Source organism: Bos javanicus, chromosome 21 (genome assembly GCF_032452875.1).
Source record: "Bos javanicus breed banteng chromosome 21, ARS-OSU_banteng_1.0, whole genome shotgun sequence".
NCBI lineage: Eukaryota > Metazoa > Chordata > Mammalia > Artiodactyla > Bovidae > Bos > Bos javanicus.
In genome coordinates this window covers 63,783,925-63,810,127 of record NC_083888.1, presented here as the reverse complement: position 1 = coordinate 63,810,127, position 26,203 = coordinate 63,783,925, and the positions used below count along the sequence as shown (strand labels likewise).

At 57.3% G+C, this 26,203-nt stretch overlaps 2 protein-coding genes across 8 annotated transcripts in view; one reads left to right on the top strand and one right to left on the bottom strand.

Annotated features, from left to right (window-relative positions):
- CCDC85C (coiled-coil domain containing 85C) overlaps window positions 1-14,529 on the top strand; it is a 78,151-nt gene extending 63,622 nt beyond the window's left edge. Inside the window, exons 3-7 of one of the 3 annotated variants that reach the window (XM_061395299.1) lie at window positions 1,469-1,507; window positions 5,499-5,606; window positions 10,408-10,503; window positions 10,794-10,892; window positions 11,692-14,529. In XM_061395299.1, coding sequence (XP_061251283.1) covers window positions 1,469-1,507; window positions 5,499-5,606; window positions 10,408-10,503; window positions 10,794-10,892; window positions 11,692-11,781 — 432 coding nt within the window. In that variant the 3' untranslated portion in view covers window positions 11,782-14,529. The remainder of the gene's footprint in view (window positions 1-1,468; window positions 1,508-5,498; window positions 5,607-10,407; window positions 10,504-10,793; window positions 10,893-11,691) is intronic. The other 2 variants (XM_061395301.1, XM_061395300.1) reach the window with 2 other exon arrangements.
- Window positions 14,530-14,901: 372 nt separating this feature from the next.
- CCNK (cyclin K) overlaps window positions 14,902-26,203 on the bottom strand; it is a 30,310-nt gene continuing 19,008 nt past the window's right edge. For 4 of the 5 annotated variants that reach the window (XM_061395296.1, XM_061395294.1, XM_061395297.1 and 1 more), the window contains 8 exons: window positions 23,711-23,816; window positions 23,172-23,229; window positions 22,250-22,419; window positions 21,658-21,929; window positions 21,004-21,037; window positions 18,835-18,888; window positions 18,422-18,493; window positions 14,902-16,231 (listed from right to left, as the gene is read on the bottom strand). In XM_061395296.1, the coding sequence (XP_061251280.1) occupies window positions 15,606-16,231; window positions 18,422-18,493; window positions 18,835-18,888; window positions 21,004-21,037; window positions 21,658-21,929; window positions 22,250-22,419; window positions 23,172-23,229; window positions 23,711-23,816 (1,392 nt within the window). In that variant the 3' untranslated portion in view covers window positions 14,902-15,605. The remainder of the gene's footprint in view (window positions 16,232-18,421; window positions 18,494-18,834; window positions 18,889-21,003; window positions 21,038-21,657; window positions 21,930-22,249; window positions 22,420-23,171; window positions 23,230-23,710; window positions 23,817-26,203) is intronic. The other variant, XM_061395298.1, reaches the window with a different exon arrangement.

Genomic DNA, 26,203 nt, shown 5'->3' with positions numbered 1-26,203 from the left:
AGGGCCTGGTTCAAATCCCTCAAGGTGGGTGGGTGGCACTGGGCCAGTGGCTTAACCTCTCTGTGCTTCCATTTTCCCAAATATAAAATGAGGACACTAACGGTGGCTGCCCAGGACTAAAGGGCGAATCACGGAAGGCAGTGAGGGCCAGGCCTGGCTGGTGGTAAGGGTCGCAGGTCAGCAACTGTGACCTCGCCTGGGGGTCACTCAGCAGCTGAGTGTCTTCTGGACCCCATTTGACATGCAAGAGACCAGGAGGCAGGGGAGCTGCTCAGATCTGTCACCTGTGATGGGATTTGGATTTAGCAACGTCTGTGAGTGACTTCACTTTCACTTTTCACTTTCATGCATTGGAGAAGGAAATGGCAACCCACTCCAGTGTTCTTGCCTGGAGAGTCCCAGGGACGGGGGAGCCTGGTGGGAGGCCATCTGTGGGGTTGCACAGAGTCGGACACGACTGAAGCGACTTAGCTGCAGCAGCAGCAGTGCCCTCCAGTGGCTTCCCAGGGGGCTCAGTGGTAAAGAATCCATCTGCAATGCAGGAGACACAGGAGATGTGGGTTCAATCCCTAGGTGGAGAAGATCCCCTGGAGGAGAAAATGGCAACCCACTCCAGTATTCTTGCCTGGAGAATCCCGTGGACAGAGGAGCCTGGAGGGCTACAGTCCACAGGGTTGCCAAGAGTCAGATGCGGCTGAGCACGTGCCCTCCAAAGCCCTCGTCTTCCCCCTGTGGAGGTCACATGGCCCGCCCCTCAGTCACCTTATTGTGCCAGGGGACACAGGAGCAGACAGTGGTCATTGTGGCTGAGACCTGGTCTTGTGGTACCTGTCGGTCACAGGCCCCATGGTCCTGGGCCGTACTCACATCCCAGGTTGAGAGCCGACGCTGCGTGGGGAGTACGGCAGTGCCAGCTGCGGATGAGAAATACCAGCCATTCATTAGCCACATCTGGATGCCACGTGCCTCATCTGAGCACCGATCGGAGAAACCCTCTGGGCCCGGGTCACCCTGCAGCCCTTTGTTCAATGGCCTGCAGATGAGTTCTTATAAAATAAAAGGGGGAAAAAGGAAGGAAATCTGGCCGGCAGGACCTGTAGGTTCCCGTGAGGGACCTTCACCCTGGGGACACAGCAGAGGCAGATCCCTGGCCTCCCCCAGGGCTGGCTGGGGTCTTGGGGTGCCTCCCAGGAGGGCAGCTGTGTCCTGGGTTCTGGTGTCAGCCTCGTGGAGTCCGGGGCTGGCCATGTGCTGGGTCACATCCTTGTGGAATCCGGAGTTTCTGAAAACGTGGGACTCTGATGAGGCACCTTGGGGACCCCACCTGGGCCCTGGGACCGCCTCCCACTCCAGCCCAGCCGAGCTCCTGGCGGCTTTGGGGCAGTGGGAGTCTCCGGGGTGGGGGAAGGGCAGAGCTGAGGGTGGTGGGAGGCGTTTGCGGGGTGACACGTGCTCTCTTCCCTTCCAGCTGCCCCGCCCCTACGGCCGCCCCCGTCGCTGGCTTCAGGTAGCCCTGCCCGGGGTAGGGGGAGGGCTGGTGTGCAGTGGCGTGTGGGGTGGGGGCGGCTTGCAGTGCTGTGTGATGGCCTTCCTGTCCCTTCCCCGGGGAGCTGACCACCACCCAGGGTCTGGCATTTAGATTCATCTTAGGCTTTGCCTCCTCTCTGAGCTGGTGTTAATTCCCAGCTTTACAAAACAACACCCTAGAGTTTCCAGGCAGCGGCCTGCTGTGACACTCCGCCCAGGTCCCCCTCACCCACCTCTCATCCGATCTGCCCAGGGTGTGAGGTCATGGCGGGGGGCGGGGCGCTGCAGGAGGACAGGTCGTGATCCACACTTTGCAGGAGAACCTGCAGTGCCTGGTGGGGCGAGGGGCTGGCTGGCCAAGACCTCAGGAGTTAGTGCTGGGTCCTGGCTGGCCCGGGTCCTCGAGCGAGGTCTCCAGGGGTGCCTGGTGGTCAGAAGAGCCCACCGGCGCCCAGCAATAGGCTCCCAGCCCCACCGAGCAGGACAGCCCTACCGCCCCTGGGAGGCAGGCATTACCGCCCTTGGTTACCATTCTGGAAAGCAGGGCTGTTGTCACCTGGGATCAGAGCCTTGTTCCTGTCATGAGACACTGACACTGCCCTGCCCCGTGAGGGCCGGCAGCCCGAGGGATGGTTCCCTCTGAGGGGCCCTGCCCCTGGTCGCTGCGTGCAGATCGGCCCGGGGGCCCTGAATCTGAGTGGTCACCTGCGGGCAGGCTGCCTGGTGGGGACCCCGGGCGCCCCCGTGTCAGTTCTCACCTCCCATCCCCAGAGCTGCAGGCCTCGCCTCACCTGTCGGGTGCCCCCCTTGCTGAGGTGTGTACACAGTCAGTGCTTAGTGACCAGATCTGGGGGTAGCGTGCGGCCCACCCGAGGGGCCTCCAGCACTTTGGGAGCAGGAGGGCGGGGTGAGCAGCTGCCTTTGAGCCCAGAAAGGAGCCTGAGTGGAGGGGCGGGGGTGGGCACGTGGCCCCCTTTTCTCTGAGTTCCATTTGTCTTCAGCATCTCCCCTGACGGTCCTCCCCAGGAGGATCCAGGGGGTGCCGCCCCCCCGCCCCCACCAGCTTTGCAAGCAGGATTCCCTGGGAAGGTGATGACCCCCGTTCCTGCTGCTGGAACCTCCTTGCAGCTCCGCAGAGGCCCTGAGAAGCTGGGTGGCCTGAGTTCATGCTGCCTGCTGCGGCCGGCTCTGAGCTGAGGGCCCCAGACGGAGACCTCTGCAGCCTCCTGGGCGCCCCCCACAACCCGGCCTGGCCCCCCAAACCCCATCCAGAACCATCACGCTGCCCTTAGTGGGGGCGGGACCATGTAGAAGGGGATTTCAGCACTGGGATCGTTACCGTCTCTTTTAAGGATTCGGGCAACCCTGTTCCAGCTCCTGCTCTGTGTGTTCGATCCACCCCTCCATGTCCTGAGGGACCCCATTTGGGAGCCTGGTGGGGCAGGGCGGTCCTCTCCTGGGGAGCGGCAATGAGCCTCATCCCTTGCCCGCCCAGTCACCCTAGAAGACCGCTCCCCCTCAGCAGTGAAACCCTCGGGGATTTCATCTTCCAGGGCACCGGCGGGCAAATAGCAGGATTTTTAATTTGGATTTAAGTGCAATTACATTTCTTCATTTTGATGCGTCATTAGGCGCATTGCCCCTCGTGAAAGCTGGTGCGTTCTCCCCGCCAGCTTTGTGGCTTGCTCCTCGAGTGCTGTGGGCTCGCAAATATTGATGCACAACACCCATCACTGAAGGCAGGGGTGGAAATTGCACGCTGCTAATTAAAATCTCCCCACCCCCTTGCACACACATATACACGTCCTCCCCAGGGAATCCTCTGGGGGAGGGAGGAGACGTACAAACCAGTGTTTTCACAAGCAGCATGTGGGCGGCTTGTGATCCCATTGGTTCCTGGATCAGAGACCCTGTGGACGAGGGGAGCTGCAGCCCAGGGCAGCATCTGGACTGCCTGCAGGCGGGGACAGGGAGGCATCTGCCTCCTGGTCCCTGGGGCCCATGGGAGCGCTGGAGCTCCAGTGCCCGGCCCTGTGGCCACGTCCACATCCACACGTGTGTGTGTTGGGCCAGCTGGGCCTTATGCCTGGTCCTTTGGCTTTCTCTCGCCAGGCAGGCGGGGGGGGTGGGTAGAGAAAGGCTCCAGGGCCCAGGGGAGACGCCTGTGGCCCCAGGTGTGGACAGTCCATGTGTTGGGTTTAGAACACACTCTTGGAGATTTTGCAGCTGTCAACGGAGATCTACCCAAGAAAATAATTTGGTTTGGGAGTTTTGCTTTAAAGTGGAGCTGGGGGTGAGACCTTCCCCCCACTCTGCCGAGGTAGGCAGGGGCGCCCGGGGGGAGAGAAATCCCAATGGTGGGGGCAGGCGCGGGGCCTCTTTCTTTTGCGGGCTGTTGGTAGAGGCTCCTCCACTCAGACCCCTGGCCAGGCCAGGGAGGGTCACTGTGCCTGGGGCTCTGATGCCGCGGGTTGACCTAGACAGGCTGTGATGGGGCGTGACTGTCCCAGTTTCAGACAGAGGGCTGTGCCCGAGGTCCCCGAGTGAGATCCTGCCCACTTCTCCCTACTCTGCGCTCCCCCAGGCCATGGGAACCATGCTTAGCTGGGCGGCTGGTGTCTGTCTGACCGCCGAGGGTAGGGGTGGGGGTTGGGGGGGTTAATCAGGGAGTGGCCGCCTGTCCCCTGTTCTGGTCACCTCCACTCTTGGCCTGCAGACACAGGGCGCTAGAGACTGTGAGGCCTGGGGGGTCAGCCCTGGGCGTGATGGGGGGGGCAGGAGAGCAGAGCCCAGGGACTTGATGAGGGTGAAGGTCCCGTGGGAAACGGGGAACTGGATCCAGTGGCTGGCGAGAGGGTGGCAGGGTGTGTGCAGATGCCTCTGGGTGAGGTGGGGGGCGGGGGTGCTGATGAGAAGGAGGAGGTCCCCCCACCCCAGCCCCCCGCATGCCCCAGCGAGGCTGCTGCCCGTATTTCTCACCCCTGCCCTCCTCCCCTCGAAGGGTTTGTTTGGGCAACTCAACAGCCTGCTGATTTATAGGACTTTCCACTGAATTTTATCTGCCCAGCAGTGTTCCCGAAGTTCCTTTGAAGTAGAAGAGGGTGTTGGGTTCAGAAACGCCATCCCAGGGTCGAAGGGACTCAGAGGGCCCGCAGACCAAGGCTTCTGCTCGGCTGGACTGGGGGCTGTGCTGGTTTGAGTGTGACCCCTGGGTCCTCCCCCTGTCTGGGTCCAGCCCCAGCTTCTGTAGGGGGGCCGTGTGTTGCTTTGCCCAAGTGAACCACTTAAGGCCAAATCTATACTTGTTCATTCATTCATTCACTCTCTCCTCCCTCATCCACTCCTTCTAAGCATGCCTTGGGCTTTAGTCACAAGCCCAGTGGCACTGGTTCCTGTGGACACAGAGGGCGAGGCCTGGGGCTCGCATTCGGGAGCTCCCTGTCCGATGGCGGAGGCTCGTGGGCAAGTGTCAGAGAGCTGTGCAGGCTCACTCTGTAGGCAGCCCCCAGCCTCTTGGTGGTGGGCGGACTTCCCTTTACCCAGGATGTGAGCCCCAGGGCTGGAGAGGCTGTTGCCCAGGCCTTGTGGGGGACCCCAGGGGCAGGATGCTGGCGCAGAGGGGCGAGGGTGGAGAGGGGTGGGGAGAGCCACCGACTCACTCACCTGTTTATTTGGCCACTCAGCAGATGTTTATAAAGCATGCAGCAGGGAGCGAATCAAAGCCCCTGGCCTCGTGGCTCTGATGCTTGAGTGGGGAGAGGGATGTCAAGGGCTTCTGATGGCCGTGGCGGTGAGGATGGATAGAGGGGGCGGGGAAGGGAGAAGGCACAGGCAGGGCCCCCTGGCAGGTGCCCTGAGGACCAGGCTGGGGAGTCTCGTGCAGTAGAGAGGCCAGCAGTCCTCAGCCCTCTCGGCGCAGCCTCCCACCCCATATCCAACCCCGCCCCCTTCTCTCTCTCTCTCTCTTGCAGCAGGCAGGCCCTGGGGAGTTCAGGACACTGCGGAAAGGCTTCTCCCCGTACCACTCGGAGTCCCAGCTCTCCAGCCTGCCGCCCTCCTACCAGGACTCCCTGCAAAACGTAAGTGCCCCTCCCCCAAGGCCCCACCATGCCCAGGAGGACCCTGGACCCCCCCCGGGGAATTGGAGGGGTGTGGCTCAGACCGTGCTTGCTTGTAACCTGCCCAGGGCCACGTGGGCGGTCACAGCTGAGCTAGATTGGGGACCCTTGGCTTATGCCCAAGCTCTTCCGGGGCAGCGCTTGGGCCCCTGACCCTTGACCTCCACCCTCGACCCTTGGAACCTTGTAAGTCTCCCAGTGTGTTGGTGGGAGGTGGAGGCCCAGCTTGAGATGCTGTCCCTGGCATCTCAGGCTGGTGTAGTGGCCATGAGGCCCAGCCACTGTCTGTCTCTGTGGGCATGTGTCCCTCCTTGGACGCAGCAGGGAGAGGCTGCCCAGCTGGGGTGGGGCTGGCCTGAGTCTGTGCGGGGGTTGCTACCCCAGGCTTGAGCTCAGGTGTATGCTTGCGTGCTTCAGTTCTTGCCAGGGCCCCCACAGTTGTCCTGGGTTCTCGCCTGGGCCCTGACCTGCCCTGGGAGGGCGGCAGGGGGCTCACTCCCCAGGATGCGCATGGTCAGCTCAGGACCCTCCTTGTGGGTGAATGCGCGTCATTCCCGGGGACTCTGTGTGTGCAGAAGGCAGGGATCTATAGAGGCAGAGAGCGCGGGAGTGGTTGCCAGGGGCTTGGGGGAGCGGGGAGGAGGTGATGGAAGTGTTCTGTTGGGTGACTGCACAAATCGGTAAATGTGCAAAACCACCTCCCCCAGAAGCACGCGTTCGGGTGAGCCGTGTGATGCTTGCTGAGCATCTGTTACGTGGAGGGCTGTGCCGGGCTCTCCCCACGCCCAGAAGCCTTGTCACAGGGCGGGGACCTCACTGTCCCCGCAGAACAGATAGGAAACCGAGCCGGCCTGAGGTCACGGTGGGCCCGACTCTCTCCCAGGGTCCCGGCCTTGCTGCCCGCCTCCACCCCGGCCAGTGAGGGTGAGCCTGGGGCGCCTCCTGGGACTCCGGGCTGGCGCCGCTGCTGGCTGCCGGCGGAACCCTCTGCAGTTTCTCTCCGAGGCCTCGCACCTTCTCCAGGAATGTAGCTGCTGACGCTGCAGAGGCGGCAAAGCCCGCTGACGACAGATAATCCAAATATTTACCCAGGAGCCCCGTGGCTCAATGAGGCTCCGATTGCTTCCTGATGAAGGGCTCTGAAAAGCCCAGCATCGCCCCCACGGGGGGCGGCTCTCCAGCCCTTCGTACCCTCTCCCTGGGCTGTGGGAATCCTCACCACTGATAGTACTGTGCGCTGAAGCCTCGGCAGGCTGCAAACTGTAAAGTGCTGTGTAAACTGTAAAGTGCTGTGCAAGCCCAGCTGGCTCCGGTGTGTGCCAGGCCTGTGGGATGTAAGCAGAGGAAGCTCGCTCCTCCAGGCTGAGCCCCTGAAGCCTTGACAGTGCTGCTTGGGCTGTCGGAGGGACGGAGGCTTCTGGAAGGCTTCCTGGAGGAGGCTTTAAGAGGGGGTCTGTGGGCCTCCCTTAAGTTGCCCTGCGTGGCCAGGGGTTGTCACCCCACTTCAGAGGGAAGGCAGCTGAGGCCCACCGAGGAGAGGTGGGGTGGATTGCCAGGATCATATGGCTAGTCCATGCCAGAACCCAGGCCAAGCTGGGCCTGGGGGCCGGGGACCAGCCCGCAGCTCCACAGAGGCTGGGGTGCAGGTTCCTGGGGTGGAGGGGGAGGGTTGGGGTGTCTTGTGGGAGGCTGCCACAGAGAGGCCCGAGCTCAGGTGGAGGCTCGCGGTCCAGGCCTCTCAGGCTGTTTATGGAGCACAGAGCCTCTCTGGAGCGGCTGAGCGCTGAGCCCCATGTCCTGCGTACGGATGCACCAGGAGAGGAGGCTTGTGTGGGGAGGACCCTCTGACGCTGCCAGGGGTGCTGTCTCTTCTATACCTGGGTGTGGGCACACCTTCTGTGAGGCTATTTTAAGTGTCCATTTCAGTGGATTTTATTATCTTCACAGATCTGTGCAATCATCGCAGCAAAATGTCTCCCTCACCCCAGAAAGCAAGCCTGTGCTCATTAGCAATCCCTCCCCACCCCCTCCTGCCAGCCCCTGACAATCACTAATCTGCTTTCTGCCTCTGCGTTTGCCTTTTCTGGATATTTCTTATAAATGGAAGCATAACACGTGTCAGTCTTTGTCCCTGGCTTCTGAGCACGGGGTTCTCGGGTGAATCCACACTGCAGCAGGTGTCGGAGCTTTGTGCCTTTTTCTTATTAAGCAGCCCCCCACTGCGTGGGTACCCACGTTTTGTTCAGCCGTTCGTCAGGCGCTGTGCATGGCTCTCTTTCCATTTTTGCCTCCTGTGATTGTGCTTCTCTGAACACCTGTGGATGGGGCACTTGTGTGGACATCTGTGTTCAGTTCTCTGGGGTGTACACTTGTCTCCCCACTTTGGGCGCTGCTCCTGGCGTCCCACAGCCCCAGGCTGGAGGCTTGGCCCCCTGGTTTACTAGCTGTTTGGCCTCAAGCAAGTCTTGCAGCCTTCCCTTCCTCATCTGTAAAATGGGTGCATAGAAAAGATGGCTTCAGCGCAGAGGGTTGCAGTCAGCCCTCGGTGGGCTGCCCTGCTCCGAGTGGGCACTTAGGGAGCTGGGGAGGCATCCTTGGGCCTTCCAGGCTGTGATCGGGGTCGGCGGGGAGGGGGGTTGGTCTTCCAGGGTGAGCTGGTTTGGGAAATGCTCTCAAGTTTAGAGTCCCGACCAGTGTTCGGCAGTGGCTTCGCCCATAGGCTCCTCTGCACACTCATTAAGTGAGTAAAGTTGCTCCGTTGTGTCCGACTCTTTACAACCCCATGGACTGTAGCCTACCAGGCTCCTCTGTCCATGGAATTTTCCAGGCAAGAATACTGGAGTGGGCTGCCATTTCCTTCTCCAGGGGATCCTTCTGACCCAGGGATCGAATCTGGGTCTCTCACGTTGCAGGCAGACGTTTTACCATCTGAGCCACCAGGGAATCCCCATTAGCACCTGGTATTGGCCCAGCGAGGAGGCCCAGGAAAGGGCTGGATTGCACAGCTTCCCCCAGCCACTCCTGGCTTTTGTTTCAGGAACCTGTCGGCAATTCTGGGAGCCCCAGGTGCAGAGGGGACCTGGGCCCGGAGCTGCCAAGGGCCAGGCGCCTCCTGGGGCTGTGTGTGTGTGACTGTCGCCCCCTGCTGGCCAGTGCGGGGAGGGCCGCCTTCTTTTCCAGGTGCAGACTTGGCTGTGGCCCACACCCTCTCCAGCCCCTGCCCCCCAGGACCGTGTTTGGTTCGCCCACATGACACCAGAGACCAGGCAGCCTGGGCCAGAGTTAGGGAACAGCGTCCCAGGGCTCTGCACATGCCTTGCAACACACAGAGACCCTGGCTGAGAAACAGAGACTGAGATACAGAGTGGGTTGGGCCTCCCTGGAGAACCATGCCCACGCCCAGCTTTCTCAGACCCCAGGGCTGGGGGGTCTTGGCCTCTGTGTGGAACCGGGAGCAGGGCGAGCCTGCCAGGCTCCCCTGGGAGCAGGTCCAGGCCATGCTGGCAGGTGGGGTGACTGCAGAGGTTGGCTGCTGGTGGTGGAATGTTCCAGACCCCGAGGGTCCCTGCACAGCGCGGCCTGGCTGGGCAGGATCCTGGGGCCATAGCCTCATCTTCCGAGCTCACTGAGTTGGACTGGTTTCTGGAGGGGTCATCGGGCAGTTGATGGAGAAGAAAACCCAAGAGTCAGAGACGGGAGGGACGCCCAAGACCCCAGGGTCTTCTCTCCCTCACGCACTCCCTGGGGACTTCTCGGTGTTTTTCTCTCTGGCTTCCAGCACCTGCTGCTTTATCTCAGGCCCTGGCCCAGCGTCTCCTGACCTGGCTCCTGCTGGCCCCAGGGCTCCAGCTGTCTCTGAGTGTGAGCTCCTTCCATGCGGCCTTGAGTCCTTCCTGACCTTACTCTGGGGCCTGGGGTGTCCCCACTGCAGCCCGAAGGCCTGCCTCCTGCCCCATGGCCACCTGGCCAAGCGCCCCTTGCCCAGGAGAAGCTGGGCAGATGCTCGACCTCCAACACGGGCAGGCAGGGCAGGCAGGGCAGGCAGGGGACCGGAGGCTGGATCCCTTCCTCTCCCGGACTCATCTCCTGGCCTCCCAGGCTGTTGTGGGAGCCCGGCTCCTAGTTGCCAGTTGGAGTGTTTGCTGAATGTGGTGGCCATTCTCAGACAGGGCTGGGAGGGTCAGGACTGGGAAGCCTGGCTCAGGGCTGGAAGCCCCACGATGGCCCTAGAGGATGGAAACTGGGCCGGGAGAGGGGACTTAGGAGTCAGGCTATGTGGGGTTAGAGCCCAAGCCCTTCCGCATCTTCCTAGGTGACCTGCCAAACAGAACAGTAGACCTTCCCCGTGGGCTGTTTACAGGGGCCTATGGGAAGGGGATGCAGAGGATGAGATGGTTGGATGGCATCACCAACTCCATGGACATGAGTTTGAGTAAACTCTGGGAGTTGGTGATGGACAGGGAGGCCTGGTGCGCTGCAGTCCATGGGGTCGCAAAGAGTTAGACACGACTGAGGGACTGAACTGATGGGATTTGGGAAGTGGGGAGGTTTCTTGGGAAGGGCGAAGGTTTCTCGCTGCTCCTCTGCCCTGGCGCAGCCCTCCCTCCCAGCCTCCTCTGCCCCCATTACCTCAGCCCCCGTTTCCTCCCACCCGGGCCCTGTCCCAGATGCAAGGCCCTCTGCCAGCCGCTGGTCGCCCTGTGGCTGCCCCTGGGAGCCAACCAGGGCGAGCTCTGAGCTCAGACGCAGTCCATTCCCGCAGGGCCCAGCCTGCCCGGCTCCCGAACTGCCCTCGCCCTCCTCCAGCGGCTACAGCTCCGTGGGGCAGAAGCCCGAGGCCGTGGTGCATGCGATGAAGGTGAGGACCCGGCCCTGACAGCTCCCGCTCCCTCGGGGGGCCCCCACCTCGGTCCCTGCTGCTCTTCCGGACTCTGACCTTGGACCCCACATTTGCCCTCTCTGGGCCTCGGGGCTACTGAGTAACAGGGCAGGGAGGCCGAGGGGGTGCCCTGGCTGCCTGGAACACTGTGGGGGAGGGGTTTGGGGGTGCTGGGTGGCAGCCGGGGGCGCTGAGGCCTGGGGGAGGTCAGGTGGGGGCGGTGGGCAATGCCCAGGGCCTGCCTGGTGATCTCGGGACCGCCCCTTCAGGTCCTGGAGGTGCATGAAAACCTCGACAGGCCACTGCAGGACAGCTGTGAGGAGGACCTCAGTGAGAAGGAGAAGGCCATCGTCCGAGAGATGTGCAACGTGAGGTCCCGGGGCAGGGGGGTGCTGGCTGGGTCCCGCTGGAGGGGCGAGGGCCTGGGGTCTGGGGGCAGGCTCTGGGGCTCCAGGAGCCCTGGCCTCTCTCTGGCCCCCTCCACCTCCTCCTCCCCTCCCCCTTTCTCTGCCCCATCTTCCTTCTTCCCTGCTTCCCCTCCCTGAGAACAGAGTCCCTGATCCTGGTCTGGTTTGCCCAGCACGTCCTGACCCTTGACCCCTGACCTGTCTCCCAGTGTTGCTCTGGCTGCTGGTGGCGCACAGGTGGTGCTCAGACTGTGGGTGCCCGTGGGACCCTCTCTGCTCTGCGAGCCCCCCAGCCCGGGGCTGCCTTGGCTTTGGGAAGCTGGGCCCCTCTGGGGCTTCGGGGAAGCAGAGCATCCTCCTCCCGTCCGCCTGGTCGATGCGTGCTGTCCCTGTGGGACTTCGAGGGAGCCAGGAGGGAAGGGGGGTCACAGGGGCTGCACCCAGGCCCCACTTGGGGTGGTGTGTCCTGAGTCCCCCTCCTCTGCCCATGCCCCCACCCCCACCCCTGCCCCGGGTCTGTAGACCCCACTGGACCATGATGAGGCCAGGTCCGCACCCAGACGTGCTGTGCGCTGAGGTGGGGAGTGGTGGTGAGGGTGAGCGTGCACAGACTGGGTCTGAGGGTCTCCTCCGTGACCCCCCTGGCCCCAGGGCTCTAGGGGACGTGGGCGATCCTGAGCAACGGGGCAGTCTGTGCCCACAGGCCCCCGGGGCGGCTTGGGGCAGGCCTTCCCCTCACAGTGCCCCCTCCCCCCCACAGGTGGTCTGGAGGAAACTGGGAGATGCTGCCAGCTCCAAGCCCTCCATCCGGCAGCATCTCTCTGGGAACCAGTTCAAAGGGCCTTTGTAGGCCACTTCCCCTCGGACGTGGACTTGGCCCCGGTGCCGAGCTGCCGGCTCCTTTCTCCGTGGTGCACTGTACATAGGACGCTGCCTGTCGCGGCCTGGCTGCTGGGGTGCGGCCCCTCGCTCCTCTCAGACACCAGCATAGCGGGGAGACGGCTCCCCAGCAGAGCAGCCTGGATGGCTTCCTTCCTGCTCCGGGGCCCGGCAGTGGGCTCCATTGGCGAGAGGCTGAGGAGTGCTCAGAGATGCCCAGCCCCGGCAGAGGGGCACCCCTGGCTGCCGCCTGCCCGGGACAGCAGCCGCCGGCTGCCAGACTGCTGCCACGGGGCTCCTCTTCTGAGCCACCAGCCGGGGCCTGAATGCCGGCTCCCCGAGCAGAGTCCGTGACTCTAGGATGAGGGGGGCTCCGCTGCGGCCCCTCCTCTAGCCCCCAAGCCTGGCGCCTCCCTGATGCCAGCCACTGCTTGTTTTTAGATTCCACACCCCCACCCTTGGTCACACACCCTCTGCCATGTTCCCTCGCCTTGTGCCAGGTGGTGCCCCATCTTTCTGGGTCCCTCATGCCCAGGGGCCTGAGGCACTTCCGGGTCTGTGCTCCACATGACGGGCCGGGTCTGTCTCTGTGCAGATGGCACCAGGCCGCGGCCGGGCCCCTGCTCAGGAATGGTGCCCTCGCGCCTGGTCCCCTCCTGGGTGACTGTGTGCGGAGCTGCGTGGCTGCAGGTGAAGGGGTTCTGCCCTCCTTGTGAGGGGCCCCCCTGGGCTCTGGCTTTCATTTTCCTGTGTGACCTTCAGCAAGTCACTCAGCATCTCTGGGCCCCTGGTGGGGAAAAAAGGAGGACTCAGAGGATCAGGGCCAGCAGCTCAGGCACAGCGTGGGGGCCAGTGGGGACCCTCCTGCTGGAGGGGCGGCTGGTGGGGGGTGGGTTGCGGAGGAGTCCCGCTGCCTTGCCCCCCCTCGGTGGGTGGCCACCTCCCTTTCTGAGCTTCAGTGTTCTCTCCTGTCAACAGCGAAGCCTAAGGCCCTCCTTGCAGGGCTCTGAGGATCAAATAAGACCTTTGGTGTAAAATGACCGTGTATAAAACTGTAAAGCGAGACATGTAAATGTTAAAATTTATGTGGGAGGGGAGTGAGGCCTAGAGGCTAGAGGCCTTCGTTTCCAGTTCCTCCAGCACTGCTGAACCCTGCGTCTCGGCCGTACCGAGAGCTTGGGCGGTCTGAGAGGCTGTCTTGGCCTCGTCCAGGCTCTCATGAGGGGCGGGGACCAGGTGAAGGGACGGGTGAGGCTGCCCTGGGTCTTCCCCTGGCGGGGACTCGGAGCCGTCCCCACTGCCTGTCTGCCGTTGGCACCCTTGGGTGAACAGTCCCCGGGGAGAGGCCCGCGTCCGGGGAGTGCCGAGTGGGTGCTGCTGATGGCGTCGGGCATGGTCCTGACGCCCCGGGCGTTACCGAAAGCTGTGGGCGCCCTGGGAGGAGCTGGTCCTTAGGCCAGGTGGTGAGCACCGTCTCTAGGGGTGTGCACTTGGAGCTGGGTGATTCCTACACAGGTGGGCAGCGAGCTGGAGGGCAGAGGCTCCCCCCCACACCCGGGTCCTGGGTCTCCTGGGTGGGAGCCATATCCGAGAACCCCGTGTGTTATGTTTGGGTCAGGCTGGCTTGGCCACCAATGAAAATAAGCAATAAGTCAGGTGTCCTGGTACCTGCGGGTCTCCTGCAAACTGACGTGGGGAACGGGCCTCAAAGGGACCTTTCCCTGGTGGAGGGAGGTGACCCTGCCCCTAATGCTGCGGTGGTGTCCAGAGCCAGCGCTGCCTGGGAACGGCTTTCCAGGACACAGCCGTACCTGGGATACCATCTCATTCACATAAGCTGTTGGAAAGCCTGCAGCGCCTCTGCCCGGTCTGCGCCAGGCCCCGGGCCGTGGCTACAGCAGGAACCCACGGCTGGGAGGAGGATCCCGGGGGCCAGCTCAGGGGAGTCCCAGCTCTGCCACTAAGCAGGGAGTGTGCGCAGGGCGACCACGGCGCCCCTCCTCCCGTCCGGAGCCTTAGCTCTGAAGCTCGAGGGTGGGGGTGTCGCTGAACCTGGTGTCCTTTCGTGAAGGTCCGTTTCAGATACTCTGCTGCCGGAGCCCCATGGGACCCCTGTGCTGTGGCTTTCGTCCCCACTGTGGTGGATGTCACCTTCCAGCCTCATCCCTGGTGGCCAGGCCCATCCTGGAATCGGAATCCACTGAGCACATTTTTATCCAAAAGTTATTAGCCACACATCAGTGTTTGAAAGAGAAAAGTGACCTTTCATTTTTTTTTCTTTCTTGAAAACTTGAGAGGAAACCATGCATACTACTGACTTTTTTTTTTTTTTAAAGAAACAAAGGAAATGCATGACTGCAGAGCGGTAGAGGTGTATATTTTTCATAACGTGGGGGAAGTATTTGTGCTGCTCTCTGGGAACGGGCGCGTGCCTGGCTCTCGTCCCCGGGCCGGCAGCCACACTGTCTTCCGTGGGACGTGATGGCTGGAGCACGGGCCGACCCCACCCCAGCTCCGGGCAGCGCCGGTAGCCCTGGACTCCTGTGCCCGTTTCTACCTTCTATTGAACCACTTTGATTTGGGGAGAGAAAAAGAAATAGAACTTTTTGATAGTGTGGTAAAAACATTGATTTGAACTATTTTAGTAAAAGGAGTTAACAGAGAAGATTGTGATAGTGTATACTTTGTGCTAGATAAATAAAGGCTCCTTGCAAGCCTCCGTGCGCAGTGCTCATTTGTCTCTGGTGATGGGGCCCCTTGGGGCGGATAGTGGGGCTGACGCCTGCTGCTCCAGGGCCTCCAGTCAGACCAGCAGGGGAAAGGGTTTCCAATTTAAACCCAGGTCTGACCCAGGGACCTGCCTATGGAGGGAGATGGACAATCCCAAACCAGCACCACATTCAACTACTTCCTCCGGAGAAAGCCCGGCCGGTGCCTGATGTGGGGGGCGGGCCCCTGAAGGCCCTCCTGGGCCATCTCCTGGGGGCCCTTCCTCCATGCCCTGCTCCTGTGCCCCAGGAAGACCACCTGCTTCTGGGCTGCAAACCCCAGGAGCGCCCCCCCTTCTGCCCGTAACAAACCAAAGGGGCCATTTCAGAACTGATTTTATTGGGTAACTGACTGAAGGAGTCTCATTTGTAACCAAGATGGAATTCACAGTATGTTGTTACATTCACACTTAAAAAATATATCTCTATGTATAGGAATTTGCAAATTGATGTAAACATACATTACTTCCAAGAACATCTCTCCCTTTCTCCCTGGAGGAAAAAGAATAGAGCCATCCAAGCAAGGCAACCCCTTCAGAGTAACTTGAACACAAAGGGTGTGGGTTTCTCTAAATCAAACAGCCGTTCATCTGGCCTGGGAGTCACGGCGAGAACACCGGGAGTGACAGCACTGACGAGAGCCTGACTTCAGAGGGAGCTGAACTACTGAAAACTGAGTTTCCAGGGAAAATAGGCACTGGTTTCTAGAAGGAAACGCACTCCTCACTGAAGCTGCGTGTGAACGTTCTCACCAGAGTGAAGTAACCCGGTGCAGGGCCCGAGGACGCGCTGAGACCAGAGGCGGTGGGGTCACAGCCGGCGGCCTGGGCCCCCGCGGGCTGCTCTGCCCGCTCTCCAGGTGCGCAGGAGCACCCTGATTTCATCTCCGGGGTCCCGTCCACTTCTTCCCATACTACAACTGTTGAGATTATTCAAGGTACTCTGCTGCTTACCCACTTAAACTACTTTTCAAGTTGATTAGAAAAACTTTTAAAAAAACAACAAAGGAAAAGAGAGGCGTCAAAGGTTATCTCATCCAGGCTGCCCGCCCCAGACCCCCGACGGGAGGCATGCCGGGTGGGGGGATGGGCGGGGGCACAGGGGGCTGTCCTCCCGGGGGCACCGCCGGGGGCGGGTAGCTGGCCGGTGGCAGGCCCAGGCCCGGGGGCGGGTGCGGCGGGACCGCGTGGGTCGGGGGCAGGCGAGGGGGTGGGGGCGGGAAGTTGGGGTTGTAGGTGGGCGGGGGTGGGGGGTAGCCAGGAGTTGGGGGAGGGATGGCAGGCGGCGGGAAGGAGGCGGGGGGCGGGGGCACGGGCGGCGGAGGCGGGTTGGGTGGGTAGACGTGGGGGTGGTAGGGCAGGTGGGCCGGCGGGCCGTAGGCGGGGGGCAGTGCCCCGTAGGAGGGGCCCTCGGTCTTCATCATGGACTGCAGGCTCTGGTAGCCCTCCCCGGACATGTAGGAGCTGCTGGTGGACATCCCCGTCATGTAACTGGAGGGCGGTGGAGGCGGCGGCCGGTGCGGCAACGGCGGCGGCTGGTGCACGGGCGCTGGGTGGGCCGGAGGAGGGATCTGGACCTTGGGGAGGTCGCTGGCTTCCACGGGGCCTGGAGGCTCGGCCTCACCCAAAGCAGCTGCGAGGGGTGGCTTCCGGTCTGCGGAGGGGAGACAGGTCACTGGCCGGCCCAGGCCGCTGCCTCCCAAGCAGGCGGCATGTGGAGGCGGGGGACACCGCCCCCTTAGGGCTCCAGTGCAGCCCAATTACCCCTGGGGCTCCCGGCCCTGTCGCAGCGCCATGGGCCACTTTCCCAAGGAGCAACAAGCCGCCTCTGTGGCCGGACAGCACGGCCCGCGCTCGTGTCCTGACGCTGTTGGCTAGTTTTCCGCCACACAGGCTCTCCACCTCGCTTCCCTTGGTCCCGAGCGCAGGAGACACGGGCATCCCTGCACGGGAAGCCCCTTCCACTCCAGCCCCACATCTAGCACAAACACGTGCGGGCCCCTTCTTTCTGCCCATCTCTGCCCCCGGAGAAGGCGAGCCCAGGCCGGGGCCAGACCACACCACTGTCTGCTGAGAGATGGTCACGCTGGTGACCTGGCATCAACAACACGTGGGCCAGTGTCTGACCACCCCCCTCCGCCCCGCGGCAGGTCTGACCGGTGCCCTGTCCCAGGTCCCTGGGCCCCCCGAGGCTCAGAGGTCTCTGGAGCACCTCCCACACACCAATTTCCGCCTTCTCTAGCGAAACGCTCCGCCTTCCAAAATGATGCCACAGGTAAAGAAGGGAAGCTCTTTACAACTTCCCGCCTCCCTCTCTAGTGATGTCCCGGAGGCATCCTAGTTGACTGGGTGCCTGTGAAACACTTCTCATTCTTTCTTCTCCACGTGACTCCACGTACAACTGCTTCCTCTTCAAAGTGTACTGAGAAGAGACGCTGCCAACAGAAAGCAGGCACCAGAGCCCGGAGCCTGAGGTCTACTGCGCTCCTGCCCAGACTGGGTCAATGTTCCTAACTTGGCAGGGCTGTTGTTTTCCTAAAACTAATTCTAAATTCATTTCTCCTGGGTAGTTCACTATCTCTGGATACAAGAGATCAGAGAATATTCAGATATGCTTAGAATTCACAACATCCTCACTTATCTGGCTGTAAAAACAATTTTCTGAGAGGAGCTGTGGCCTGCCTGGGTGCCGGTAGCAGAGGGGCCAGTGGGGCCACTGCAGCAGGGCTGGGGCAGGAGGGACGGGCGGTGAGGCAGCGGCAGGGCCCACTGCCACCACTGCCAGCAGGGCTGCAGCTTCTGAAGCCATAGGAGGAGGAAGGTGGGCAAGGGGATGACGGACACGGACGTGGAGGGGGCAGAAGCCCTGGATGTAGACCTTATGCAGCTTCTTGGAGTCACATGTAGGCCAGAAAAATGACACTTCTGACGGGCAGAGGAGATTTCAGGTCAGTGGACACAGCCATGGATTACTTCTCTGGGATGCTCAAGCTGGAGTTCAGACTCATCCGAGCCCCTTCCGGTCCAGCCCCCTGCCTCACGCCCCTTACCCCCTTCCCGGATGCACCCACACCACCCCCGCCCACATCCTCAGCACCAGCACCGTTCATGACAGGGGCTCCATCTTGGATGTCTCCCCGCGGGGGGCCCTCTAAAGAGTTTAGCTTGGGGTCTGATGGGGGGCTGTAGGGAATAGACCCTCAAGAACGAGACACAAGAGAAGACTTCCAGTATTTTTCAGGCCTGAGGACTGGAACTGCCCTTGGTGTAAACCTGTGAATTTTTCAGAGGGGAAGTTGTTTCCACTGTGGAAAGTGTATCTAGCTGCAGAGCCCTCAAGTGAACTCAGAAATGTGAGACAAGAGTAATATATACAGAGGGGGAAGGGGGAGGGGGCTGGATGGTGTGGGGTCAGGCTAGTGGGAGGATGAGGTTAGGGGAGCGGGGCTGGGAGTTGGAGAGGGTGCAGACTGACTGGGAGACCCTGTGGGTCATGAGAACACATCTCTCTCGGTCAGTCTGCACCCTCCCCAACTCCCACCCGCCTGGACCCCCTTTGTGTTCCAGGGGCTTCCCTGGTGGCACAAACAGTAAAATCTGCCTGCAGTGCAGGAGACCCTGGATCAATTCCTGCCTGGAGAATTCCATGGACGGGGGAGCTTGGCAGGCTACAGTCCATAGTCGCAAAAAGTCAGACAACACTGAGCGAGTTTTCACACCCAGGTCATTAATGTCTTTTTAAATTTCTGAAATTCTTCTAGAAATTTTCCCCAGGACTTCCAAAATCTGTCCTTCAAAAAGGCACAGAGAAAAACTGGTCTTCCCAGAGACCAGCAGCACTCACCTGGAGGTGGATGGGCTGGAGGCAACGGAGGGTGAGTGGGCTCGATTTTGGGGATTTTAGGTGGTGGTGGTTCTAAAAAGAAAAAATAGATTTAAAAAAGCTATTATTCATGTAGAATAAACATGTCACAGAGAGAGAGAGAGAGAATGAAAAGAAAAATGTACCGTTAAGGAATTTTTTTGGGGAAAAGGCAGATATGAAGGCTTTAAGGGAAGCTAAGGACAGACTGGCTAAACCATCCTTTTAAAAGAACAAAAAGGAAATCAAACAAATACATCCCTTGGTCCCCCCGCCTTTGCCCCCGCCAACGCCCCACACCTCTCACCACCTCCCCCACAAAACAAAAATGGCCAGCCCGTTTTCCGAATCTGCCCAGTTTCCTCCTGACCACCTAAGACAAGCCCTCCAATGACCTGAGAGAAGTGGAGTGAATCTCAGGTGCCAAGTGGTATCCATCGGGGTCCACCCTAACACAGAGAACACAAAGAAAGGCCCCGAGTGTGCACAGGAGCAACTGCCGCTGTTTAATTCTTGCTCAGGCACATCCGAGTTTATTTTCTCATAAGTATTTACTCCCAGTTATCAGCATATTAACTGGAGGCTGGACACGAGCAGACGTAACAGCAAAGCAGTCGGGACCACTTGGGGCAGAGCACACGGCCCACCCTTTGGGGTGGGGCAGCTGCATGGAACTGGCACCCCCAGTGACCACCTGGCTAAGTGGCCAAGACAGGCTGCACTGCGTCCAGTATCTTCCAGTCACGAGGAGAGAGAGTATACATACAACCAAAAGAGCACTCTATCTTCTCGTATGTATTTTTGGTTCTTTCTTCCTGAAACTTCTCTATTGTAGCTTGTACACCACTCTGCTCTGGAGTTGCTCAACATTCCTGGCTTCCTCCGTCTCAGACACAGGCTGAATTCAAGGTCCAGGGACGGCCCCTCTTTGCCCTCTTCCCGAGAGATCCCCCCGACCCCATTCCCCAGTCTCCGTGCCGTGAGTACTGCCAAGAAACTTTCTGAACTGAGTGAGCTCAGGTCGTGCCATCTCCTGCTCACACATCTCCAGTGGCGCCCCAGCTTCTGCAGCACCCACCCTCCACTAGGTGGGCATGGTCACTGCTTCCATCCCACCTTCGGTTCTAGCCAAAGCTATTCCCCTTTACCCCACAGTCCAGTAAAACTCCTTTCTCTTGTTTTCTCTAAAATTCTCATTCCACTGATCACTTTCATCTACCTAAACACTCCACCCTGTCAGCCCCAGCTAACTGGCGTCAGTCCTCCTCGAGGCGCATGGGCTTGTCTCTGCCTCTCACAGGGTGGCACTGGCTCAGCGGACCGTGCACCCACGTGAAACAGAGCACAGCCCCTCCCTCTTCTGTGTCTCACACTTGCTGCTTACCCCTCTGGAGCTAAAAAAAAGATCTCCCCTGTACTGAACTCATCATTTCCCCAAAGATCCTGAGAAAAATGTAGCTTTACTGTAATGTGAAGATCTCACAACAGTTCAATAAATAATTCCCAGGATTCCTACCCTGGAACCAAGCAACAGAGAAAACAGAGAATCAGAAATACGCCCGGTCTGTGCCCGCACAGGGGTCAGCACCGCCAGCCGGCTGAGTCGGAGGCACAGCGCCTCTAGTCTTCTCCTCTGTGACCGTCCGGCTTCCCTCCCCTGTGGTTTCCAGCACAGAAACAAGTTAACCAACTCGGATCCACAAATATGGGGCGAACAGGTGCTGCAGAGAAGCCTGGCCCTGGAAGCAGCAGGCGGCACCCTGGCTCGTGGCTCCCCTCCTTTCTACGTGCACGCTGCTGCTCGCTGCTTGGCTGGGGGCCTTTACTCTGTTGACTGCGGTGGGCTTAACTAACCTTCAAAAATAAATGCTGCTGCAGCAGTTTGCCTACATTCCTATTTTGATATACAGTCGGCCCCTTGCATCTGCAGACAGGGAGGGCAGACCATGAAACTCGAGTATCTGGGACTCTGGTATCCAAGGCAGGTCGCGGAGGCCGCCCCTGCCGCTGATACCAAGGAGCGACCGCATGTTGCTGAGCACGTTTTCACTGCCGCTAGTGTTTTTCCACTCCAGCACTCTCGCCTGGAAACTCCCACGGACGGAGGAGCCTGGGGGGCTGCAGTCCATGGGGCCGCTAAGAGTCAGGCACGACTGAGCGACTGCACTTTCACTTTTCACTTTCATGCATTGGAGACGGAAATGGCAACCCACTCCAGTGTTCTTGCCTGGAGAATCCCAGGGACGGGGGAGCCTGCTGGGCTGCCGTCTATGGGGTTGCAAAGAGTCGGACACGACTGAAGCGACTTAGCAGCAGCAGCAGCAGCAACAGCAGCAGCAGCGTTTTCCTTTGTACTGACACTTTCTGTTAGAGTACAATCCCAAAACACAGAGTCAGGGAACACAGAGAGGACAATGCACGTAGGGTACAGTTTTGGATGGGCTCCAAAGTTAAATTTTAAGGTCAATCTAAATCTGAAAGGAAATGATTTTTTGATTAAGAATGTAAAGTTTTGATAAACAACACATAAAACTAAAACAGGAAACACAAGAACAGCAAATTACCTGCTGCTTTGTTCTCTTCTTTGGGAGAAACAACCTGTTACAAAAAAAAATACACAGTGGTTAACAAGACTCTGAAAAGTAACCATCAGAAAAACCGATTATTCAGGCACTGCAGAATCACAGCCAGAACACGGCCTCAGACAAAAATTAACCTTGGCTTGAACCTGCAGAGCAAACCAAGGCACCTGACAGATTTCTGCCTCCCTCCTCTTTCCCTTTCAAATAGGACAGAAGGACTGGCTTTTCTGCACAGCGAGCCCTGAGCCCTCCTTGAGCTGTGGGCACCGTGGTGAGCGGGGGCTGCTGCCTCGCCACTGTCCCGCAGGGCTTCCCCCTACCGTAGGGAGGGACCTTTAGATACCCCACGTCACTGACAGACCGGGGAGACACCTACCCCAGCAGTGTGTGGACGCGCAAATGACCCCTGGCAGGTTCTGGGGCTCCGGCACAGCAACAGCAGGGCTGGAGGACAGAGCTGCCCTGGCTCCTAGAGGCCTCCCCTCCCACCACACCAGCGGTCCAGCTGCCCACGGACATGCAGACGGCTAAGTTGCAGTTCCAGGCGATCCCTCAGCAAGGGGAACACACGCAGTGTGTGTGTGTGTGTGTCGGGGGTAGGGGGTGGGGGTTGCTGTGGGGAGCCGGCGCACTCACCACGGCTCGCTTCGCCTGGCGGGGGGGACTAGGCTGCGGTGATGGTTTCTTGGGTGGTTGGGCTGGCGGCGGCGGCGGCTGCTGGGCCGGCTGCTGTGAGTCCTTCTGCGGGGGCTGGGGCGGCTCGGGGCCTGGAGGCGGCTGTGACGGTGGCACTGGTGCCACTTGCGGTGTGGGCTGGAGAGATGGGGGCTGCTGCAGCTGGTGGGGGGTGTGATGAGGCATCTGTTGTTTCCCTTGGGAGTACAGATCCAGGATTTGGTGGCAGATGTCTAAACGAGAGGCAACAATTGCGTTCCTCACAAGGTGATGTTTTAAAATCCCCCCATGTCCCTTGCAGCTGTGATGCCCCTACAAGGACCATTATGCCAGGTTGTATCTGTATTAATAAATCACCCATCTCTGGTGTGCGCAGCACTGGTGTGCATTTTCAGTTCACCAAAACAATGTGCTTGGACAGAATTAACACTCTATATTAGAGAATTTAAGTAAAGAATAGTTTGCATGTACCTACTGGGGAAAATCCATTCTCGGGACTCAAGGCTCCCAGGGAAGAATGATCAGCCTGCAGAATACTCAGCAAGCCCCGTACCTTCCAAAACATCCACCGGGACGTCTTGCACGAACTGCTCCCACCATCTCCTGTACATGGGTTTGGAGGTCCATTCCTGTATTTCAAATTTGCACAAACGTCCCGCAAGATACATCACCGCCACTGCTATGATCTCTGGTTCCCACTGTAGTGACAAGGTCGTGCAGAGACTAGTTCAACAAGAAAAAGAGGTGACTTGACTTGGATGATCAAACACTTATGACTAACCACATGCATGGAGATTAGATGCTGTATCCAAATGTCTGTTTGCTTATATACCCCTATACATGATCAAACACAGTATTATTAATTAGCAAGTTTTTAGCCTTCTAAATGTACTGAAATGAGTTACTTAACTACAGCTACTAATCTGTCTGTTCCTTAAAGAGGCAGAAGAATTCCAGCACATTCAGAAACTGCTGTGCCATGAAATACGGGTGAATTTAAGTTCTTAAGTGGCTGGAATCCTGGTGCTGATGCTTCTCCTCACGTGAGGCAACGCTACTCGTGGGCATTTTGTTCCCCATACAATACCTCATTAGATCTCTGGGCTACAAGAACATCAAGGCTCTAGAATCATCACAAAAAGTATAAAACTGCAGATACATACTCTGCAACTTTTCCAAAATCAAATGGATTTAAGTATTTACTTGTCAAAACTCTCTGGTATGTTGTGTTGGACCTCTGTTTCAAGCCGGTGGTAAGGCTTCAGCATCCTGTACCACCATGAAGTAACAGGTTACCCCTCTGCTGGGAAGCAGATGACCTGGATTTTATTTAACCGCAGCTCTGCTGTGTACTGGGCCCTAAGGCTGGGGCAAGTCAGTCTCCCCACTACAAAATAAGGGGTTCGGGTTAGATGACACATAAAGTCCCTGCCTGTTTGAAAACACCGTGATTAAACCCATGTGAACACATGTACCTGTCATTGACGAATGTCCATGCCATTTGAACCAATTTTTGAATTTTGTTTTTGTCACCTAGAGATGGGAAAGAGAAGGCAAATTAGTAGCAACAGAAAGAAAAAACAATAAACAAGAGGCAACGAGTACTTATTTAAAGCCTACCACGTGCTCAGCAGCGGTCCTAACACGTAGCAAAGAGCTGCTGCCGGGGAGCCAAGGCCAGATGAGCGGCCCCAGGGCCTGCCTCTGTGCTCCTTCCGCACAACCCACACCGAACCACCATTTACGGGAAACCTGGCTCTGAGGCTGATTTTATTAGGCTATTTAAAAAAATTCTGACTCATTTTCCTGCCTCATATCACTTGGCAACTGGATGACAGAGTCTGTTTATACATAAAAGGAAACAGCATTAGCAGCTATAATATGAATTGTCTGGCAAGCTATGGCCTGGGTACTTCACACATTGAACTTTCTGCTTTTCTATCTTGAAAAGTATAATCTTGAGTGTCATCAAATTATTATACAGATGATTTCAGAATGAAGAGGTTCTCCTCACCTTTGAGCTGTTTTGCATACTTGAGCAGGAACTGGTACGGGTGTTCTACCTGTAAATCGAACTTTATGGTCTGCAGTAAGATTCTCTCCAGAACCATTACTTCTTCCTAAAAATGAAATAACAAACACTGGGGTAGTCATTTCAATCACAGGTCTGAACCAGCATTAAAAAAGTGAGCTTTCCTTTTATTCTCTCTCCCAAGTTCTATTTTAGAAACTATTTTTCATTCCCTTTCTCTTCTCTCCCACTCAGGCCTTTAACATGCTCAGGAGACGATATAATTCTCAAAAGAACTACAAGTAGGAAAACAAAACAATCAGAGTTAATTTTTAAAACTATTGGAAACAAACATTCTCAGAAATGTTATTACTTTCAATACACACGAGCCCCCTTTACAAAACAGATATTTACTTTATAGATACATTAATAAAACTTGGTTTCCTTCCAAACTTCCATTAAAAAATGCAATCTTTCAGGCATTTACACTGAAAATTTTAAGCAAGAAAGATTACAACAGTGACAGCTTCATGGATACCTGGACAGTGAATTGTACCAGTTAAAAGTGTGTGTGTGAACGAGGCACATCATTACTGTGTTTTAATCTTTCACCTTCCTGAAGCAGGCTTCCCCAATGTCATTTATAGAATAAATCATCATTTTCTCTTTTATCAAACAACATCCTAAGCTACCTATACATACACACGTGTGCTCACATACAATCTTTTTTTTGTTCACTGATCTGTTTGTCTATTTCTGTACCAGGACCAAAGAGATTAAACATCAACAGTTCAATTATTACTTCTCTTTTAAAAAACTTTTCTTGTTTTTGCATGTTCCCCCTAACACCTGCATTTTAATATCATTTTATTTGGTACTGTTCTAGAAAAAATGAAGGCCACTATGTTCTGATTGGGAACTCACTGATTTATATAATGGACCTCTTAATTACACTATCTTCCTATCAAAAATTTGTTTATGAAAATCTTCTTTCTAGTCCTTTCATAGTTCTAAAGTCTCCCAGCCCCAACATGGTTTTTATAAATTTCTTTTAAGGTTTATTCCTAGATATATTATTTTACTGCTGTTATTGTAAATGGGATCTCTTTTGATTATACTTCCTAACTAGTTAATAAACAGGACCCATAAATACAACCGCTGTACAGCCTGACTGAGCACTTACATTAAGACAGTTTCACATAGTATTTCAATTGTAAAATACTATCAATATGCTCTGTGTGGCAAGAACAGTTAGAATCACTTGTTTGAGTTGAAGAAGAGAGGGTTTTCGAGAGACTGACAATCTCATCGTTAACAGTTACATAAATCTGTTAACTCTGGGAAGAGAAGCCATGTAGATAACTGGTTTTAGGTTCAAGTATGGTGTCAGTTCACAGGATGCAGAGAATTCTATCAAGAGAGTTATTCCAGATGGCAGGGCAGGCAGGGCGAATGTGCTTCCACCCAAGTTTCCCAAGTGTTCTCTCAGGAAAGTTTTTTCAAGTCTTAACACTTTTATACAGTATGAAAAAAAAAAAGATGCCACCATCACTGTCTCCTCCACCCCAATCCCTCAGCATTTTTGCCCCCACCTGTTTCCCAGAAGCGTCACAGTGTCCTCTAAATTTGGAAATGCTCTTTTAACAAGTGTCCAGACTGTAGGCCATGCAGCATAGTATTATGAGACAGCTCAAGGCCTGGCCTTCCTTTGTGTTTCAGATACTCAATTAAAGGGATAATTACAGGTCTGGGTGCCAACATCATCCCTCGGGGAGCTTTCCCTCGGCCCCACACTACTTGTCTGGAGCACTTGTCTGGAGCACCTGCCTGGGTTCCCAGATGGAAAGCCCTCACCACACCTTTTAATAACCTTTCACACCATTTATCACAACTCATAAGCAGATCACTGGCTATCTGAATATTTGATTATAAAATCTGTCCCACCGCTCGACTGTAAAATCCATGCGAGCAAAGGCCATGCCTGTTTTGCTACCTGTGAGTGTTGGTCGCTCAGTTCGTGACCAACTCTTTGTGACCCCATCGATTGAAGCCTACCAGGCTACTCTGTCCATGGGATTTTCCAGGCAAGGATATGGAGTGGGTTGCCCTTTCCTTCTCCAGGAGATCTTCCTGACCCAGGGATCGAACCCAGGTCTCCTGCACTTCAGGCAGATTCTTTACTGATGGAGCTATGAGGGAAGCCCTACTGCTACCTATGTCTAGTGATTAACACAGAGCCTGGAACAAGTGTTTGTCGAGTACATGAGATATTAACGAAACAGGGAGAAATCACACAGTTTGGGCCAAGTTTATTAGGACACGATTCAGGACCCTGTTTTTCTTACGTGCTCACGTGGCCTCCCTCCAATCCGCCCTCCTCTCTTCTCCATCGAGACAGCGCCTGTCAGTGTCCTCACCACTCCCAGACCCAGGTTCTTTCCTTCGGCCCCGACACCCAGTCAGGCAGAGGGAGACTGTATGTGAGAAAGCAGTGTG